This window comes from Oryctolagus cuniculus, chromosome 2, assembly GCF_051225735.1.
Source record: "Oryctolagus cuniculus isolate XC-2025 breed Fujian yellow rabbit chromosome 2, ASM5122573v1, whole genome shotgun sequence".
NCBI lineage: Eukaryota > Metazoa > Chordata > Mammalia > Lagomorpha > Leporidae > Oryctolagus > Oryctolagus cuniculus.
The window spans coordinates 196,152,883-196,171,882 of record NC_142868.1 but is presented as its reverse complement, the minus strand read 5'-3'; the positions used below and the strand labels follow the sequence as shown (position 1 = coordinate 196,171,882).

The window sequence follows — 19,000 nt, the reverse complement described above, 5'->3', positions numbered from 1 at the left end:
TGGGTGGTGAGAGGCACACAGGTGTGCACAGTGGGTGGTGTGTCGCTCCCCCTCTTCGTGGGGGAACGACACTAAACCCTGCCTAGGCTTCATGTCCGAGTCACAGCACCATTATGTCGCTCCCCCTCTTCGTGGAGGAACGACACTAAACCCTGCCTAGGCTTCATATCCGAGTCACGGCACCATTATGTCGCTCCCCCTCTTCGTGGGGGAACGACACTAAACCCTGCCTAGGCTTCATATCCGAGTCACGGCACCATTATGTCGCTCCCCCTCTTCATGGAGGAATGACACAGGACCCTGCGCTGTTCTTTCGTCTGCTCGGCCCTCCCCGGGTTTGCTGCTGGTTCTTCCCGGGTTGGCTACTGTCCCTTCCACCTCCGTGGAAGGGCGGTTCCCCCTGCCACATTCCCCACTTCCGCAGGGGAGCGGCACACCGCCGGCCGGCTCTCTCGGGGGCTGCACAGGTGTTCCCTCAGATGTTCCCCTTAGATGTTCCTTGTGAATGCCGTCTCTCTCCTCCTTTATAGTCCTCCTCTGCCAATCCCAACTCGGCTGCCCACACGCCGAGTACGCTGCTCTCCTCCAATCAGGAGCAAGTCCTACAGTTTATTGGCTGAACTGGAGGCAGCTGCGTAGAAGCTGTTTTCTCCTCTCCCAGCGCCATATTGTGGGAGAGCAGATGCATAGAATAAGTCTTAATTCCAGTAACTCAGTCCAGTCCAGGCTGCTCCCCACAGTGGTGGGAGGCTCAGGTGTGCACAGTGGGTGGTGAGAGGCACACAGGTGAGCACAGTGGGTAGTGAGAGGCACACAGGTGAGCACAGTGGGTGGTGAGAGGCTCAGGTGTGCACAGTGGGTGGTGAGAGGCTCAGGTGTGCACAGTGGGTGGTGAGAGGCACACAGGTGAGCACAGTGGGTGGTGAGAGGCACACAGGTGAGCACAGTGGGTAGTGAGAGGCTCAGGTGTGCACAGTGGGTGGTGAGAGGCACAGGTGTGCACAGTGGGTGGTGAGAGGCTCAGGTGTGCACAGTGGGTGGTGAGAGGCACACAGGTGTGCACAGTGGGTGGTGAGAGGCACACAGGTGTGCACAGTGGGTGGTGAGAGGCTCAGGTGAGCACAGTGGGTGGTGAGAGGCTCAGGTGTGCACAGTGGGTGGTGAGAGGCTCAGGTGTGCACAGTGGGTGGTGAGAGGCTCAGGTGTGTACAGTGGGTGGTGAGAGGCACAGGTGTGCACAGTGGGTGGTGAGAGGCACACAGGTGAGCACAGTGGGTAGTGAGAGGCACACAGGTGAGCACAGTGGGTGGTGGGAGGCTCAGGTGTGCACAGTGGGTGGTGAGAGGCTCAGGTGTGCACAGTGGGTGGTGAGAGGCTCAGGTGTGCACAGTGGGTGGTGGGAGGCTCAGGTGTGCACAGTGGGTCGTGGGAGGCTCAGGTGTGCACAGTGGGTGGTGAGAGGCTCAGGTGTGCACAGTGGGTGGTGGGAGGCTCAGGTGTGCACAGTGGGTGGTGGGAGGCTCAGGTGTGCACAGTGGGTCGTGGGAGGCTCAGGTGTGCACAGTGGGTGGTGAGAGGCACACAGGTGAGCACAGTGGGTGGTGAGAGGCTCAGGTGTGCACAGTGGGTGGTGAGAGGCTCAGGTGTGCACAGTGGGTGGTGGGAGGCTCAGGTGTGCACAGTGGGTGGTGGGAGGCTCAGGTGTGCACAGTGGGTGGTGAGAGGCACACAGGTGTGCACAGTGGGTGGTGAGAGGCACACAGGTGAGCACAGTGGGTAGTGAGAGGCTCAGGTGTGCACAGTGGGTGGTGGGAGGCTCAGGTGTGCACAGTGGGTGGTGGGAGGCTCAGGTGTGCACAGTGGGTGGTGGGAGGCTCAGGTGTGCACAGTGGGTGGTGGGAGGCTCAGGTGTGCACAGTGGGTGGCTTCCTGAGGAGCTGGGGACCTTCCGTGCCTTCCAGAGCACTTCCAAGCTCTTCCCCAGTCCGGGTTCGGTGTCCCCTCCCCAGGTGCTGTGCTTGTCCCCTGCAGGCACTGCTTCCTCTGTGCCCCCAGCACTTGGCTTATGCTTTTCCTAGAACATGAAGTGGTGCGGTAGCGTCCAGCCCAGGGCCGAGCTGAGAGCAGGCAGTGGTTGGCTGTGAGGGTCTCCCTGGCCCTCATTGCTCTGAGCACGCGCTGGGCTCACTGTGGGATCCCCGGCCGAGTGCCTGGGTGGTGGGTTTCTGCCCCCAGGGCTCAGCTGCCCTCGGGGCTCGGTTCCAGGTTACCGCCTGGAGCCGCACGGCATCCGGCCCTTCCAGCTGGCCGTGGCCCAGAAGCTGCTCTCCCACGTGTGCTCAATCGCCGACTCCAGCACCCAGAACCTGGACTTGGGCTCCTTCGAGAAGGTGGACTTCCTGATCTGCATCCCTCCCTCAGAAGTGACCTACCAGCAGACCCTGTGCCACGTCTGGCACTCAGGTACGGGGCCTTGGGAGGAGGGCTGGGGCCTTCCTCTCCGTGGAGTAGATGGGGCGAGTGTCAGTTACCATCCCCATTTGATACATCACGAGGCTGACGCCCAGAGCTGGTGACACCCAGAGCTGACGCCCGAGAACCAAGACTTGAACTTTCGCTGTGTCCCACCCAGGCCAGAGAGCCAGCTGAGCGTGTTGGTCCCTGGCTTCCGTTTTGTATTTTCCCCGTGCTTTCAAGGAGGGTGTATTTAAACATGAAATACAGTCGGTGTCCTGTCTGGAAGAATTCACTCCTGGGATGTTCAGGCCAAGAGGCGGCTTGGCTGGTGGTGGGATCCTCCCTTTTCTCTCTCTTACCGTGTTACGGTGCCCGGGGTCCCCGGCGCCACGGATCCAGCTTTGCTGGAGCCCCGGGTGGGCTGCTGGGCACGTGGCCCCAGCTCCCATGCAGAGCAGCCCCATGTAGACGGCAGCCCCAGAGCCCGACCCTAAGCCTGCTGGGTAGAGGTTGTCCGTCAGGGGCCTGCAGGTGGACAAAACCCGGGACCGTGTTTGCAGCTCCTGACGAGTTTCTGCTGTGTTGCAGGGGTCCTGCTGGAGCTGGGCCTGGAGGAGGAGCACATGACCAAGCAGAGGGTGGAGCAGTACGTCCTGAAGCTGGACGCGGAGGCACAGACAAAATTCAAGGCCTTCCTGCAGAACTCCCTGCAGAATCCACACACACTCTATGTCCTCATCCACGACCACGCCCACTGGGATCTCGTGAGGTTAGAGTGACTGCTACGCGACAGGTGGACGTGTCCCTGTGTTCTTGGTTTTTTTAAAGATTTATCTATTTAAAAGGCAGAGAGACGAGAGGGAGCTTCCGTCTGTTGGTTCACTCCTCAAATGGCCGCAACAGCCAGGTCTGGGCCAGGCCAGAGCCAGAGCCAGGAGCCAGGAGCTCCATCCTAATCTCCCGCATGGGCACAAGGGCCCACGTACTTGGGCCGTCTTCTGTTGCCTTCCCACGTGCGTTAGCAGGGAGCTGGATCAGAAGCAGAGCAGCTGGGACTTGAACTGGTGCTCGGTTATGGGATGCCGGCGTTCTGCGGTGTCCAGAGCATCTCCTGTTTGCAGTGGTAAACAGCTGGCACTGTGCATCTGCGGGTTGCACATCCACGGATTCGACCACAGATGGAAAATAGTTTTGAACCAAATTGCATCTGTGCAGAACACGTCCAGACGTTTTTCTCATCGTTGTTCCCTCACCAGTAGAGTAAAGTAGCCATGTACGTTGTGTTTGAGTTGTGTGAGGAGTTGACAGTGACCTGGACGTGGTTTAAAGTAAATGGGGGCAATGCGTGAGTTGTAAGGAAGCACTACCTGTCTTGTCTAGGGGACTTGGGCATCCGCAGGTCGCAGTCCCCGCAGCCCCTGGGGGATAACTGGGGAGGGTGGCGACAGGTGCCGCTGGGATGTGTTCTGCAGCAGAGCTGGAGGTTATCTCGGAATCATCGCTTGTAACTTCTGAAGTGCACATTACGGAAAGCAGGGGCAGGGCGGGGGGAGAAGCCTGTCACTCAGTCACGGGGCTGGGGCAGGTGGCTGTTAGTGGCAGAGCGTGGCCTCAAGTCCAGGCCCCGAGTCACAGCTGGGTAGGTGACAAGGAGCCCTGCAGGTGCGGTGGGGGAGGGGTCCCGATGGAAGCCGAGCCCGGCCCCTCCCTGGTGGAGGCTCCCAATGCGGTGGTACCCAGAGTCACTGCTGGTGCTGCGCTCGGTGGATTTCAGACAGGGCAAGCTAGGAGCCTGCGGGTTTCCTGGCTTTGCCCCAGGATCGGTGCTCTTCTGAGACTGGCCTAGGATTCGGGCATTTAGACGACGTCTCCGAAGTCCATGAGGAAGCGGGGATTCTCGTGATCGCAGATTCACAGACACTTAGAATCGACCGGGGCCGTGTGGATCCAGGGTCTGCTCTCTGGGGTCCCTGCATGGATTTGCGGGAATTTGATTCTGCAGACCTAGGAGAAGCCATATTGTGAGCATTCACTCTGGGGGCAGCTTCCTCCTTGAGGCTCCCCGGCAGCCAAAGACTGAGCCCTGCTAGTGGTCTCACCGTGGGGGTTACGGTGGGGAATGCCGAGGCTGGGCCGGGCATTCCTGCTGCCGTCTTAATTCAGGGTGCCCTCTCTGGGTGATCACAAGGTCAGCTCTAGGGAAGAGCTGCGAGGCACATGGAGATAAGGATCCCAACAGATTCCGTAGCATCCACAGAACTCCCTGGGTTTGGAGTCGGTGTGCTGGGGGAGCAGGTGCCCTGGGCACCTTGCAGGAACTCCCAACTGCAGCTGACCCTCTCCTAAGTCATGAATTTCAGGGGTGCCCGTGGTAGGGAGCCGGAGTGCAGTCCTCCATTTCTCCCAGCCGTGGCAGAGCCACAAGCGTCCGTGGTTGGCAGAGCTGGGGTTGGGTCACCAGTGAATTGCCCGGCTCTATCCCCGTGAGTTACAAGGCGGCACCTGCAGTTCACTGGCTCTCTCTTCTCTTCCTGTTCCCCGCGCAGCAGCGCTGTTCAGAACGTCTGCTCCCAGAGCGAGCCCTGCGTGGGCCTGGTGGACAGACTGCTCAACTGCAGGGAGGTGAAGGAGGCCCCCAACATCGTGACCCTGCATGTGACCTCCTTCCCGTACGCCCTGCAGACCCAGCACACGCTCATCAGCCCCTACAACGAGATCCACTGGCCGGCCTCCTACAGTAACGTGAGTGCCACGGGGCACTGGGCCTCGCTGTCGCCCGCGCGCTTGCGTGATGGTTAGTAAGAGCAGTCGGCTGCTGCTCGCTCAGGCCGGCTCCCTGGACCTGTGCGTCCACCCGGGGCTAGATTTAGACCCTTCCTGGCCTCCTCCCTCGGTGGCTCCAGCGACTGGCCGGCGCTGTCTGAGCCACATCTGGACATTTGTTCTTGGTGGCTCTAGGGAGAGGGCTGAAGACCCTGTGGGGACCTGGGCTTCCCTCGGGGCGACTCTCAATGCATCTAGAAGCCTTAGGAACGTTCCTGCTTTGCCCATCCCGAATCCTTAAGCAGTGGGGCTCAAAGCCCTGGTGAGTTTGGGTTCAGTTTATCAGCTTTCATTCTCATTAAACTAGAAGGCCAAAGCGGTTCTGATAATTGGGGAATTCTGGGCAGCTGAAGTCTGGATAATTCTCCAAGTCGCCGCAAACTTCCGGGCTTCTTTGAGGTGCCTTGCAGTCATCTGAGGAACTTTCCAGAACCCGGCTGCTGGGCCTCAGAATAGGGATGTGTCAGCCCCTGGTTACGAGGCTGCAGGTGCCTTGCCTGGATGATCGTGCTGGGGGCAGGCGCTGGCAGGTGATTTGCTGCTTGGCTCAGGCCACGCCGTGCTGAGGGATGAAGCTGGGGCTGGCCCTGCACTGGGACACCCTGCGCTCTGGGCCCGGGGTTCAGCCTTTGGGAAGCTCCCGTGCCGGTGAGGGAGAGATTTTTCTGTCAGTGTTGCAGAAGTGGATTAGATAAACGCATCATCTGTTTGCTGATTTTAGTAGCAGCTGAACCGTCTGTCCCTTCCTGAAGCCAGCTGACCCTGGGGAAGTAAACAGTTTGAACAGGGAAATCGGTCCGTTAAAAAGGCCAGTGTTCTCGGTGAAGACACTGTGGTCAAGTGAACGGAACGCTCCCGACGGAAGGGGACGCGGCCTTCCAAGCGTGGGCTGCGCGCTGCCCTGGGCCTGCAGGGGAAGGCCCACGGCCGTCCACGTGGCGCAGAGCCAGCCGTGACTCCTGCGGCCCCCGGGCCTGGCGCGGGAGCCCCGCCGTCCCCACGAAGGCACCGCTGAGTGGCTGACGGCGCCGTCCTGTGTTCCAGGGCGCCGACTTGTATCATGAGAATAAAAAGTACTTTGGGCTGGCCGAGTTCATCGAATCCACCCTCTCCGGACAGAGCCTGCCCCTGCTCAGATACGACAGCTCCTTTGAGGCCATGGTCACAGCGTTAGGCAAAAGGTACGCGCCCTCTCGGAAGTTACCAGGAATGCTCAGTGTGGGCGGCCAGCCTGGGACTTCAGGAAGGGAGTTCACCCCCTCCCTTCCCGGTGACTCGGTTTCTCCATCCAAGGGACCCAGGCTTCCTGTGTTTGCCTCCACGCTTCCGCTCCAGAAAGCCTGAGAGAGAAGAATGGGCAGAAGTGTGCTAGGATGTGGGGTTGTGTGTCAGTGGGAGGGCAGAAATGGGAGGGCAGAGCCCAGAACGTGCGAAGGAAGTGAGAGATAATCGAGGTTGCCTGCGTTTTTATTGGCAATGGGTGCATCTGTGGACTGTTGATCTTGTTCACTGCCCCAAGAATGGTATTCTTTGCATTAAAATTGATTTTGCCTGATATTAATCTGGTTACTCCAGTTTCTATTTTGATTCATATGCACATAGGTGATAATTTTTCACCTTTTTATTTATTTCAAATTAAAGGTTTTCTCTCTCTCTTTTTTTTTTAAGATTTATTTATTTATTTGAGAGGCGGAGTTACAGAGAGGCAGAGGCAGAAAGAGAGAGAGAGAGAGAGAGAGAGAGAGAGAGAGAGAGGTCTTCCATGTGCTGGTTCACTCTCCAGATGGCCACAATGGCCAGGGCTGGGCCAGACCGGAGCCAGGAGCCAGGAGCTTCATCCAAGTCTCCCACGTGGGTGCAGGGGCCCAAGCACGTGGGCCACCTTCTGCTTTCCCAGGTGCATTAGCAGGGAGCTGGATCGGAAGTGGAGCAGGCAGGACTCCAATTGGTGCCATATAGGTTGCCTGCATTGCAGGCAGAGGCTTAACCTCTGTGCCACGGCGCCGGCCCCCACCCTTTTATTTTTTAGCCCGTTGTGTGGGTCGGAGCCGCTCCAGGAGCCACCAGCTCTGTGTGGGGACGCGTGGTAACCGTCAGTTTGACTGTAGGTGTTCTGATTTGGGACTTGCTGTCAAACGCGACTCCTGTAATGGAAACGGAGCAGTGTGTGGAGGCCCGGCCCCTGGCCTGAGGGCCTGTGGGTGTGGCTGCAGGCTCTCCGATGCCAGGGGAGCCCCGGGAGCTGCCCCTGCCTCCTTGGGGCCGATGAGAGCTGCGCTGGCCCTTCCCTCCTCCATCTGTTTGCGCCGTGGGGCACCAGGGGCCGGGAGGCGCCAAGAGACAAGCGCACCCGCGCGTCCTCCGCAGCCGGGTCACGGCCGCTCTCTGTCCCCGCAGGTTCCCCCGCCTGCACAGCGCGGTGATCCGGACCCTTGTTCTCGTGCAGCACTACGCCGCCGCGCTGATGGCCGTGAGCGGCCTGCCGCAGATGAAGAACCACACGTCGGTGGAGACGCTGGAGATAGCGCAGAACCTGCTGCACGCGCCTGCCCAGTGCCCCCGCGGCCACGGGCTCATGGTGCTGCTGCGCGTGCCCTGCGCGCCGCTGGCTGCCGTGGCCTACGAGCGCCTGGCCCACGTGCGCGCGCGCCTGGCGCTGCAGGAGCGCTTCGAGATCGTCCTGGGCAACCCCAGCGCGGGCGTCACGGTGGGCAAGCACTTCGTGAAGCAGCTCAAGGTGGGCTCCAGGGACCCCCGCTGGCCTCCTGGGATCCCGCCACCCCCAGCCCGGGTCGTCTCCAGGGCGCGGCGCCCCCTGCGGCTCCCCTGGGTACCTTTCTCACACCCCCAGGGCTGCCCCAGCTTTTCCTGCCTCCTGGGGTGCGTTTCTTCTCCAGCTGCGGGGACCCCAGATCAAGGTCATTGCCCCTTTCAGGAGGCCACCCTCCCCCACTGCTGGGGCTGGGCCCAGGTCCCTGCAGTCCCCGCCCCTCCTCCAGGGGCTGGGGACAAGGACCAGCCCTCAGGGCTCACCTAGCACAATGCCTGACCCAGCAGAGCTGTCACTAGGCCTGGAGAGAATGCAGAGGTTAGGGAGCACCCACAGGCCCTCCCTCCCAGAGACCTGCGAACGGACACGCTCAGACTGCCCAGTTAGTGTGTTCGAGAACAGGGCCTGGAGGTTGGCGCCTGTATCCCACGTTGGAGTACCTGGGTTCGGTACCTGGGGCCGGCTCCTTACTCGGGCTCTCTGCTGATGCAAACCCTGGGAGGCCGCGGCGAGAGCTCAGCTGACTGGGTTTCTCCCGCCCACATGGGAGACCTGCTTGGAGCTCCTGGCTGCCAGCTTCGGCCTGGCCCAGCCCAGCGCTGGCCACCGCAGGTGTTGGGCGAGTGAACTGGTGGGTGGGGCATACTGTCTGCCTCCACCCCTCCCCCTCCTCTGCCTCTGCCTCTCAAATAAACGAATAAAGTGCAGAAAGGGACGGACACGTACACCTATTGGGAAACGCAGTGAAGTGGACAGAGAGTTGCGTGGCGAGGGCCCCGGACAGCCGGGCTCCTGGGGAGGAAGGGGCCTCCGGACCTCATCTCTGTCTGTCTGCAGATGTGGCAGAACATCGAGGACGCGGCGTGGAGACCCCAGACCTACCTGGAGCTGGAGGGCCTGCCTTGCATCCTCATCCTCAGTGGGGCGGACCCACTCGGGGAGTCCTTGCCCAGGTGAGGCCGGGTGTGCTACCACGGCCTGGCTCCAGGGAGCGCCCTTCACTGTCAGCTGTGGTCATGGCAGATGGTGTAATTCTTAGCAGTTTCCAGCAGATGGCAGTGAGAAGCACAGACAGCTTTTTCCCACTTCTCAGAAAGGCACCTGTGGGTTAGCCATGGGGCTGCTGCTGGACTCCCGGCACCCACGCCGGAGACCTGGATGGAGGTCCAGGCTCTTGGCTTTGGCCTGGCCCAACCCCGGCCATTGTAGCCATTCTGGGGAGTGAGCCAGCAGATGGAAGACTTCTCTCTCTCTCTCGCTCTCTCCCTCTCTCTCTCAACTCTGCCTTTCAAGTAAATAAGTAAATCTGTTAAAATCAAAGCCCCGGAGGAGTTACGCGGTTATCGAAGGTTCCATCACGTGGATGTGGCTGAGCTGGGTTCCAGCCCTGTGTCGCCTGACCCTAAACTCATTGCTCTTTCCATCACATGCAGTAGAGTCGCAAGTGCAGCAGGTGCCCCGCGGCCTTGCCGGCAAGCTGGCGTTGCTGCAAAGGCTCACGGGAGCCTGGTTGTCTTCCCGCGGGCGCGGGTCCTGGCGTCACGAGGAGGAGGAGGGCGGGGGCCCCCAGTCGCTGCCACCTGCTCAGCACAGGGCACCCCCTGAGGCCGTGCCCGTGCCGCCTCCTAGGTCCCTGAGGTACTGTGACCTGCGCCTGATCAACTCCTCGTGCCTGGCGAGGACGGCCTTGGAGCAGGAGCTGGCCCTGGCTGCCTACTTTGTGAGCAGCGAGCTGCCCTCGGACAAGGGGCCCAGGAGCGAGGCCTTGGAGAGCGACGCGGAGAAGCTGAGCAGCACGGACAACGAGGAGGAGGAGCCGGGGACCGAAGGTGAGGCCCACCTGTCCCCCGGGGGTCCCTGCCGCGGGGTCGTGGGGCTGGGAGCCCCCAGAGCAGCCGTCGCTCAGTTCCCGTGTGCCCCCCCGATGGGTGGGGTGAGTGGGAAGTCCCCCTGGGTTCTTTCTCGCCCTAGAACTCTTGGAGGGTGGGAGGGACGTCGAGGTCTCCTAGGGCTAGGTCGAGGCTTTGTTCTGACTGTCAGCTGCATTCCTGCCTGTGCCGGGCTCCCTCTTTGTCCCCACGCGAATGGAGCCACCATTGTGCTGTCCACCACTGTGGTTTGTGCAAGCTGGCGGGTCCCCTTTGCAGCCCCCTGCAGCCTGACACCGGGGCTCCCATAGGCCACGTAAGGGAGAGTGGCGGAGGGCGTCTGGCCGTGGCCAGGGGTGATGAGAAAGCCAAGCACATGAGAAACGCAAGGCCTTCGTGGCGTGGGACGAGATGGCCGCAGCGCCACCTGCTGGCCACTCGGTCCTCCTCTGTGCTGCACCGCCTGGGCAGGAGCCCACGGCCTGGGGGCACCCACAGCCACCACCACCTCTCTCGTCCTGCCACCTCCGTGCTCCACAGCGGGTGGGGGCACAGGGGGTGATGTGTGAAGGGCTGGGTGTGCGGCCGGGTCGCAGGTGCCCACGCCTTTCCAGCGCCCGTGTGCTTTGCAGCGGGCTCTGCCTTGGAGCGGAGAAGCCCGGTGACAAGGGACAGGCCCTGCTCCCAGGACTCGGCGTCCTCGCCCCTGTCCTCCACGGCATCCGGTGAGTCCCCATGGGGGAGTCCCAGCTGGGTGAGGGCTGAGGCTTCCCAGAACAAAGGCACGGGGGAGGGGCTGTTCGCTGGCACTGGTGTAGCTCCATGGGGTCAGGCTCTGAAGAGCTGGGTCCTCCAGGGAGCGGGCCTGGGGTGAACTTGGGATCTGCAGGCTGGGACGCTGAGGGGAGGGGCGGGCTGGGAGAGGACCATGGGGTCCACCCCTGGCCAGGGCCATCTTGGGGGTGGTGGTCGTATCCTCATGATGCTACTGCTTTGGGAAGTACCTGGCTGGGGGTGGGGTTGGGGATGGGGTGTCCCTGTCCAAGTGAGTAGACATGGGAGGTTTCACTCCAAGGACTCATGACCCCAGGCCTTGGACCACCCTTGGCAGAAGGGGGAGGGGCTAGGAACAAAAACTCCTCCCCCTGGCCCCTGCCCCCGCCCCCTGCCTCCTGCCCTGAGGGTTCCTTGGCTGGGCCCTGGAGGAGGTGGCCCGAGTGGGAGGAGGTTCCCGGGCAGAAGGGGGAGGGGCTGTGAAAACTCCTCCCCCTGGCCCCTGGCCCCGCCCCCCGCCTCCTGCCCTGAGGGTTCCTTGGCTGGGCCCTGGAGGAGGTGGCCCGAGTGGGAGGAGCTTCCCGGGCAGAGGGGGGAGGGGCTGTGAAAACTCCTCCCCTGGCCCCGCCCCCCACCTCCTGCCCTGAGGGTTCCTTGGCTGGGCCCTGGAGGAGGTGGCCCGAGTGGGAGGAGCTTCCCCGGCCGAGGCCCTGAAGGGCAGGGGTGCAGGGCCTGGGCTCTGGGAGCTCCAGCAGCTCCAGCCTCGGGTGCAGGGGGCCTGGCGGGGGGCCACTGGGTGACCCTGTTGTGTGGCCTGGGGCAGGGCCCACCGGGGCTTTGGCTCCAAGCCCCGGGCCACTTCCTGCCACCCGAGAGAGCTCAGGGAACGGGGCAGCCATGGGAGCGGCTGGCAGGCTTCGCACAGGCTCCCGTGGGACGCCCCTGACCCCGTCTTCTCTCCTCAGGCTCAGCGCTCGCTGGGGAGGCTGGGGCTCCGCCCGCGGGGCCCCTGCAGAGAGAGCAGGCCAGGTCGCCCCCGCCCTGCGGCCCTTCCGAGGAGGGCAGGGTCCCCGGGGAAAAACCAAGGAGCCGGGCCAGCCAGGGTCCCCCGCCCGCCGCCAGCACACACAGCCCCGGGCGGCGCAGCCTGCACGCGGCGGTCACCTCGTCCTGCCAGCCGTCCTCCTCGGGCTCGTGCTCCTCGGCTTCGGCCGCCGCCAGCAGCGCCCTGGTCCTGCAGGCCCCACAGTGCTCCCTGGCCAAGGCCTGCCGGCAGCCGCCCATCGTCTTCCTCCCCAAGCTGGTGTACGACATGGTCTTGGCCACCGACAGCAGCGGCCTGCCCAAGGCCGCCTCGCTGCTGCCCTCCCCCTCGGTCATGTGGGCCAGCTCCTTCCGCCCGCTGCTCAGCAAGGCCATGACGTCCACGGAGCAGTCCCTGTACTACCGGCAGTGGACGGTGCCGCGGCCCAGCCACATGGACTACGGCAACCGGGCCGAGGGCCGCGTGGACAGCTTCCACCCCCGCCGGCTGCTGCTCAGCGGGCCGCCCCAGGTGGGTCCCACGCCTGCTGTCCCCAGGGTGTCCCCCAGGACTCAGGTCATCGCTGGGGGCGTGGCCTGGGGCCGGCAGTGCCCGCCCCCTTCCCCTCTCGCCGTTTCCTGGGTTTCTTCTCTGATGGAGGGCGGGGCTTGTCTGCCACCACGGCCTGCTGTCTCCTCCCATGCGTGGTGCTGGGGGCAGCTCCCCACCTGCAGATTACGCATCTGGCTTCCCACACGTGGCCTTGCCTGTGAGGGCTGCATGCCCTGTGACCGCGGAAGCCCACGGCCCGGTTCTGCACGGGGGGTTTGTGGAACCAGGAGCTGGGGGCACTCTGCGTCCCTGTCTCAGCCCTCCCCCAACTTGCTGCTTTTCCCTGCCGACCACTCGGGCAGCGATTGCTAAGGGCACGAGTGTCTGTCCGGTGGCGAGCGTGGGAGAAGGGCCGGGGATGGGGCTCAGCTGTCACCTGACACCAGGGCAAGTGTGGACCTCCCCGCGACTCCCGTCCTCCCCTGAGCAGGGCGAGAGGATGTGGGAACTGTGGGGCTGTGCTGCCTTGGCCCCAGCAAGTCCCTCCCCAGGGGTCCGCCCCGCAGAGCCACGTGTCGAATGCTCGGCTGTGTGTGTTAACCCTGGGGAACAGCCTGGAAGCAGAGTCCACAGCCAGGTCTTGGTGGACTACATCGGGGCTCACCCGGGTGGAGCGATTCAGCCGTAGGAATTGAGTTCGGTCTCTCGGCTGCTGGTGGAATTTCTTGGAGGAATTTAAATAGTTCATTGGCAGAATCACACACGTTTGTGTGGTGTGGTATCAGGAAGACACATCAGTAGATGTGTCTGAAAATAATATAGTTTGCATTTTTTGACTACTGAAAATGAGCATATATTACGTTTTCTAATTTGAACAAAAAAAAAAAACAGGAAAAAAGAAATTTTTTTTCCATCTTCATCCTGCTGGATGTTACTGATGTTTAGAATTTTTGCCCCTCTGGTGTGTGAACATAGTATAGTGTCATTACTGAGGGGACTAGAAACACAACTGCATTTGTTAAAAAAGACTTAATTATTTCTTTGAGACATAGAGTTTCAGAGAGAGGGAGATAGAGAGAGAGAGGTCTTCCATCCGCTGGTTCACTCCCCAAATGGCTGCAGCAGCTGGAGCTGCGCCGATCCGAAGCCAGGAGCTTCCTCCAGGGTCTCCCACACAGGTGCCATCTTCCACTACTTTCTCAGGCTATAGAGGGAGCTGGATTGGAAGAGGAGCAGCCGGGACTAGAACTGGTGCCCATATGGGATGCCAGCGCTGCAGGCAGAAGCGTAGCACACTGTGCCATAGCGCTGACCCCAGAATGCATTGTTATGTGTTCATTGATATTCCCCTCCAGTGATTTTGTTTCTCTGATTTTCTTGTTGATTGGTAGGGACTCTTTACATATTGAGGGTCTTCACCCTGGGCCTGTTGCTCGGGTTGCAGACACTTCCGAGTTTTCCCGGCTTCGTGTTAGTCTCCTTTTGGATGTTGTTCCCATTCACCAGTGTTCGCTGAGTTCTTGTTGCGGACCAGGTCTTGAGCTCAGGGCTTGGAAGCTGGCCTGGAGCAGTTGTGTTGTGGGGGTGGGAGCAGGGGGGGCCCGGGCTTGCCTGTGGCGCCCCTGGAATTGGCTGTTACCGGGAGGCACTGGGAGTGGCTGCGAGTAGTCGCCTGCTGGGCGGGGGGTGCAGGATCTGTGGCAGAGGAAGAAGAGGAGAAGCTTTCTCTCCCTGGGCTGGGGAGGAGAGAAGTGAGGTGCCATTTTGTGTCTTAGCGGTGAACTTTGACCTTATGTAGACAGCGATAGAAGCAGGCGGTTTCTGGCTGTCGCTGTGGTGCAGCAGGTTAAGCCGACACCTGCAACTCCGGCGTCCCCTGAGAGAGTGCCCGGCCGAGTCTCAGCTGCCTCCGTTCCAGCCAGCTCCCTGCTAATGCACCTGCGCAAGCAGCGGCCTGCGGCCGGCCCCCTGCCACCATGCGGGAGACCCGGATGGAGTCCAGGTTCCTGGCTTGGGCCTGGCCCAGCCCTGGCTTTTGCAGCCATCTGGGGAGTGAACCAGTAGATGGAAGATCCCTCTGTGTAAAATAAACCTTAAAAAAAAAAAAAGACATAGATCATTTATATTAATTCACTTAATCTGAAAATAGGCAATTTACAGTTGTACAGAGAGCGCTTTTTAAAATTTTTTAAAAAGATGATTTATTTGAAAGAGTTAGAGGGGGAGAGGGAGAAAGGGGGCGGGGAGAGAGAGAGGTCTTCCATCCGCTGGTTCACTCCTCAAATTGCCACAATGGCTGGAGCTGTGCCGATCTGAAGCCAGGGGCCAGGAGCTTCTTCTGGGTCTCCCACGGGGGTGCAGGGGCCCAAGCACTTGGGCCGTCTTCCACTGCTTTCCCAGGCCACAGCAGAGAGCCGGATCAGAAGTGGAGCAGCTGGGGTTCAAACCAGCGCCCCTTGGGATGCCGGCACTGCAGGCCAGGGCTTTGACCCGCTGCGCCACAGCGCCGCCCCCAAGGAGCTCTTAAGACATTGAAAGCAGCCTACGGACGGGGCTGGTGACGAGGAGCAGGTGCGCCTGGGATGCCCTCTGAGCAGGCAGCCCACCTGCTCCTGGAGTCCACCTGTCTGCCTGCCGCCTGCTTTAGGCTGCACTCCCTTGAATGCCTTTGCATAGACCTGGTCTGTCCATGAGATGAGTGGCAGGAGGCCCGGCCAGTGGCTGAGCCGGAGCCCAGTGTGTGGGCGGGGCCTCTGGGCTATGGGCTCCAATTGGCTGTCTTTGCAGATCGGGAAGACGGGCGCCTACCTGCAGTTCCTGGGCATCTTGTCCCGGATGCTCATTCGGCTGACGGAGGTGGACGTCTACGATGAAGAGGAGGTCAATATCCGTGAGTTCTGTTTGCGGACCCTCGGGCCTGGCGTAGCTCACTCGGCGTCTCCTGTAAAAGCGCCTTTCCCCTTGCCGACGGGACTCACGGTTCACGACGGGGGGCCTGCAGGACACTTGCCTGGGCAGCTGTGTAGGGATGCGGCGACCGGTACTAAAGCAGCTGCTATTTAGGGATCCCCTGCCAGTGCACTGGGCACGCCCCATAAAGTGCCACACTTCGACGGCGTGAGATAGGTGTTGGTATTCCACCTTGCTGACAGGTCGCGTGCTGAGCTGGGGTTAACTGGATGTGACGTCCCCTGTGGAGGGTGGGGAACCCACAGAGGAGTTTCCTCCTCAGTAGCTGAGCTGGGGGCGTTGCGGGAGCTCCGGCTGTCCTGCAGAACCTGCCCTGGGTACAGTGAGGCTGTGTGAGTGCCCTTGTCCCCTCCCAGGGCTCGTCAGCTCCGTCTGGGAGGTGAACCTGCGGCTCTGGGCATGAGACCGAGTGTGGGGGCCTCTGTGGCCTTGCTGGCCTCTGACGGCGCCTTGGGTGATGCCTCGGCTGTGCTGGGGCTGTGACGTGGGGGTGTGGGCCCAGGAGGCCGGCCAGCCTCGGTCTTCCCTGGAGGGGAAGGGGCTGTCAGCCAGGTTCCGAGTTTCCTGTGCCTTCCCCACGGTTTGGGAACTGCATTCTGATGAAAGCCACTGGCCTGTTGAGTTTCCTGTCCCCTCACTCTGTGGGATATCTAATGACGAAGACGGGACTTGGAGCCACTGTGTTAAACATCAAATCCTGTTCTCGCCTTAAAGATTTATTTATTTGAGAGGCAGAGTTACAGAGAGGGAGAGACAGAGGTCTTCCATCTGCTGGTTTACTCTTCAGATGGCCACAACAGCTGGAGCTGAGCCAGTCCAGAGCCAGGAGCTTCTTCTGGGTCTCCCATGCAGGTGCAGGGGCCCAAGCACTTAGGTCATCTTCTACTGCTTTCCCAAGCCATAGCAGAGAGCCAGATTGGAAGAGGAGCAGCCGGGACTAGAACCGGTGCCCAATATGGGATGCCAGCGCTGCAGGCAGAGGCCTAGCCCACTGTGCCACAGCGCCGGCTCCAAAGTCCATTGTCTTAAATCCTTCTTATGGCCTAAGTTTCTTCTTCCATAAGACAGGGACACTTCCTGTTTGACAGGTGTTATAACAGCATGCCGTTACACACTTAGCACTTGTTAAATTCACGGTGAATATTCTTCCACTTCCTGCTATGGACAAGCACCCTGCCTTGTGTTCATACATATGTTAATATTTATATAATACATAATGTGAGACGGATCAACTGCATGGTTTTACCCCTTTAGCCAATAAGCATTTAGTGAGTACTGTGTCCCTAGCATGACTTAGGGTGATAGATGGCAAATGCCAGTGTGTGGTTGGGCACCCGGTTTGCTGGCATCGAGAGGGGAAAACCGTGGGCTTGGGCACATGGGAGCACTCTCTGGTGGTGGCATGGTCGGAGCTGAGCTGCACTGGCTGGGAGCGTTGGGATATTTGGAGACAAGAAGGGGCTCTCCTGTGTTTCCCTGGTGCTAGGAGCCAGCGAGGTAGACTGAGGCCTGGTGCTGGGGAGAAGCAGAGGCGCAGGACTCCTGTGGGTGGGCTCAGGACCTGGGAGGATGAGAGGTCAGCATGAGGGGCCGAGGGCAGAGCCATCTCGTGGGAAGCAGCACGAACCTGTCCGTCTCTGCAGAGTAGATGTGGGTGCACCTGGCCTCGCGGGAACCGTCCTGAAAACAGCGTATGTGCCAGGAGCCTTCACGATGCCGTGGGCTCGCCCAGGAACCCACGGACCTCGCCCAGTTCTGCTGCACACGGCAACTCCCTCTCGCTTCCTGTCGTGCCACATATCCGCATTTCTGCCCATCCCCAGGCCTCGGGGAAGAATCGGATTGGCGTTACCTGCAGCTCAGCGACCCCTGGCCGGAGCTGCAGCTGTTCAAGAAGCTGCCCTTCGACTACATCATTCACGACCCCAAGTACGAGGATGCCAGTCTGATTTGTTCCCACCAGCAGAGCGTCGCGAGTGAAGGTCAGGTGCTCGCCCGCTCCCCCTCGTCCCCGAGCCCACGGGCGGAGCCCGTTACAGGGGCTCGCTCGCTGCTGTTAGCCAGGAAAGCTGGAGGTGGTGAACGCATGAGCAGTGCCTGGCGTGGAACCGAGGTCCCCACCTCCCGGATGAGGGAGAGACCACCGCCCATCCTGCGAGAGGAGCCTTGCTGCTTGGGCACTGCCAGTGGCGATGGCACCGCTTGCTGATTGGTCGTGGTCAGAGTGTGCCAAAGGCTCTGGCTGCCAGAGGGTGGCAGCTGTGGGTTTGTCTGAGTCAGTCGGGACCCGTGGGGCTCGCTGCCTCCCACGATGCATCAGCGGCCAGTGGGATCGTAAGCGCAGACTCGGAGCGTCTAGAACATTCCATGTGAGGTCTCCATTTCAGACCAACAGTTTTGTCTGCATTGCTCCCTCTTCTGTTCCCGTTGAGTGGCTCTGATGGCGGTGTGGCATCCAGATAACCTTGCCAGCAGGCACTGCAGGATTTGCGTGTTTAGTTGCACCAGTGTCCGTCGTCCCGTGGGGAGGAGGATGCGGGGTGCACGCGTGAGGCATTGCACCAGCAGTCTCTGAGTCTGTCCCCCCAGGCTGTGGCCTCCCTCCGTGGTAGAGCCACGTGGGGCGGGATGTGGGAGGCCAGCCTCGTCCATTGCCAAAGGTCCGCCACCCGGCCGGTTCCTGTGAGCGCCGCGTTGGTTTGAGGCTGAGGAGGCAGGGGATGAAGCTGTTTCACTCCCTGCTGCTGCTCCCTAACATCCGGGCACTTTGTGCAGACGGGGGGACGTCTCGGAAGCCCGAGGACCTGTACGTGCGACGCCAGACAGCGCGGATGAGGCTGTCCAAGTACGCGGCCTACGACACGTACCACCACTGCGAGCAGTGCCACCAGTACATGGGCTTCCACCCCCGCTACCAGGTAGGCCCCGCGATGCCACGGCCCCCGTCCTGGGCCACGGGTCCAGCGGCTGCCGGCGCGTGTCTCACCCTGGTCCCGCCTCTGCAGACTTGCTTCCTGCTCCCCGGCATCTCCGATGCCCTCAGCGTCTGTGAGGGTCTTGCTGACCCCATGGGACAGCAACACAGCCGGGGTCACTGGCACGGCTGTCATTGTCGTCTCTGGAACCTGGGGCTTCTAGGAGTCAGTCTGGTGGCACTCACCGGGTGCTTGTGTGCCAGGTCCTGGGGCTGCGGGTGTGAGTGGATTCAGTCTCCATCCTTACCACTCACCACCTGGGAGTGGACGCACACCAGCAGTGTCAGAGCAGAGCGGGCGAGCCAGAGAGCCTGATTACTGGAGAGGAATCTGCATGCATTGGGCGCCTACTGTGTGCCAGGCAATGTGCGAGACACTGCACAGTGGCCAGTAGCGCCTGTCTTCCTGTAGCACTAATTAAAAAAAAGTGTGCTTTTCCTGCAGATGGAATTAGAAAGGATAAGCAAATCTTCAGAGGCTCAGAATGCCCTTGGCCGTCTGTCTGACGCTTCCCCGGGCTCAGCCAGCGGCACATTTTCTGCCTGTGCCGACCCCGCATGGCTGCAGGTTTTGGTGTCCGTGGGCAGAGCCAGAGCAGTGCCCCTCAGCTGCTGAGTAATCCTGTTTGCTGCAGATAAACTTTCCGAACATGAGTTGTTCTTGGAAATGAAGGTTTTCTTTCAAAGTTTCACAAAACGCATGTGGACAGCTTTTCTGGATTTGGGGGTATCAGGAGCTGGGGTGGACTCGAGGGTGTGAGTCAGGCTGATTTCTGGAAATGTGGGCA

At 60.9% G+C, this 19,000-nt stretch overlaps 1 protein-coding gene across 4 annotated transcripts in view; it reads left to right on the top strand.

Annotated features, from left to right (window-relative positions):
* The window catches only part of GREB1 (growth regulating estrogen receptor binding 1), a 132,446-nt gene that overhangs the window by 100,609 nt on the left and 12,837 nt on the right, over positions 1–19,000 (top strand). For all 4 annotated transcript variants that reach the window (XM_089326796.1, XM_089326795.1, XM_070069451.2 and 1 more), the window contains 12 exons: positions 2,266–2,463; positions 3,046–3,226; positions 5,004–5,199; positions 6,325–6,461; positions 7,678–8,017; positions 8,888–9,003; positions 9,680–9,879; positions 10,551–10,643; positions 11,658–12,247; positions 15,056–15,158; positions 17,062–17,220; positions 18,014–18,156. In XM_089326796.1, the coding sequence (XP_089182922.1) occupies positions 2,266–2,463; positions 3,046–3,226; positions 5,004–5,199; positions 6,325–6,461; positions 7,678–8,017; positions 8,888–9,003; positions 9,680–9,879; positions 10,551–10,643; positions 11,658–12,247; positions 15,056–15,158; positions 17,062–17,220; positions 18,014–18,156 (2,456 nt within the window). The remainder of the gene's footprint in view (positions 1–2,265; positions 2,464–3,045; positions 3,227–5,003; positions 5,200–6,324; positions 6,462–7,677; positions 8,018–8,887; positions 9,004–9,679; positions 9,880–10,550; positions 10,644–11,657; positions 12,248–15,055; positions 15,159–17,061; positions 17,221–18,013; positions 18,157–19,000) is intronic.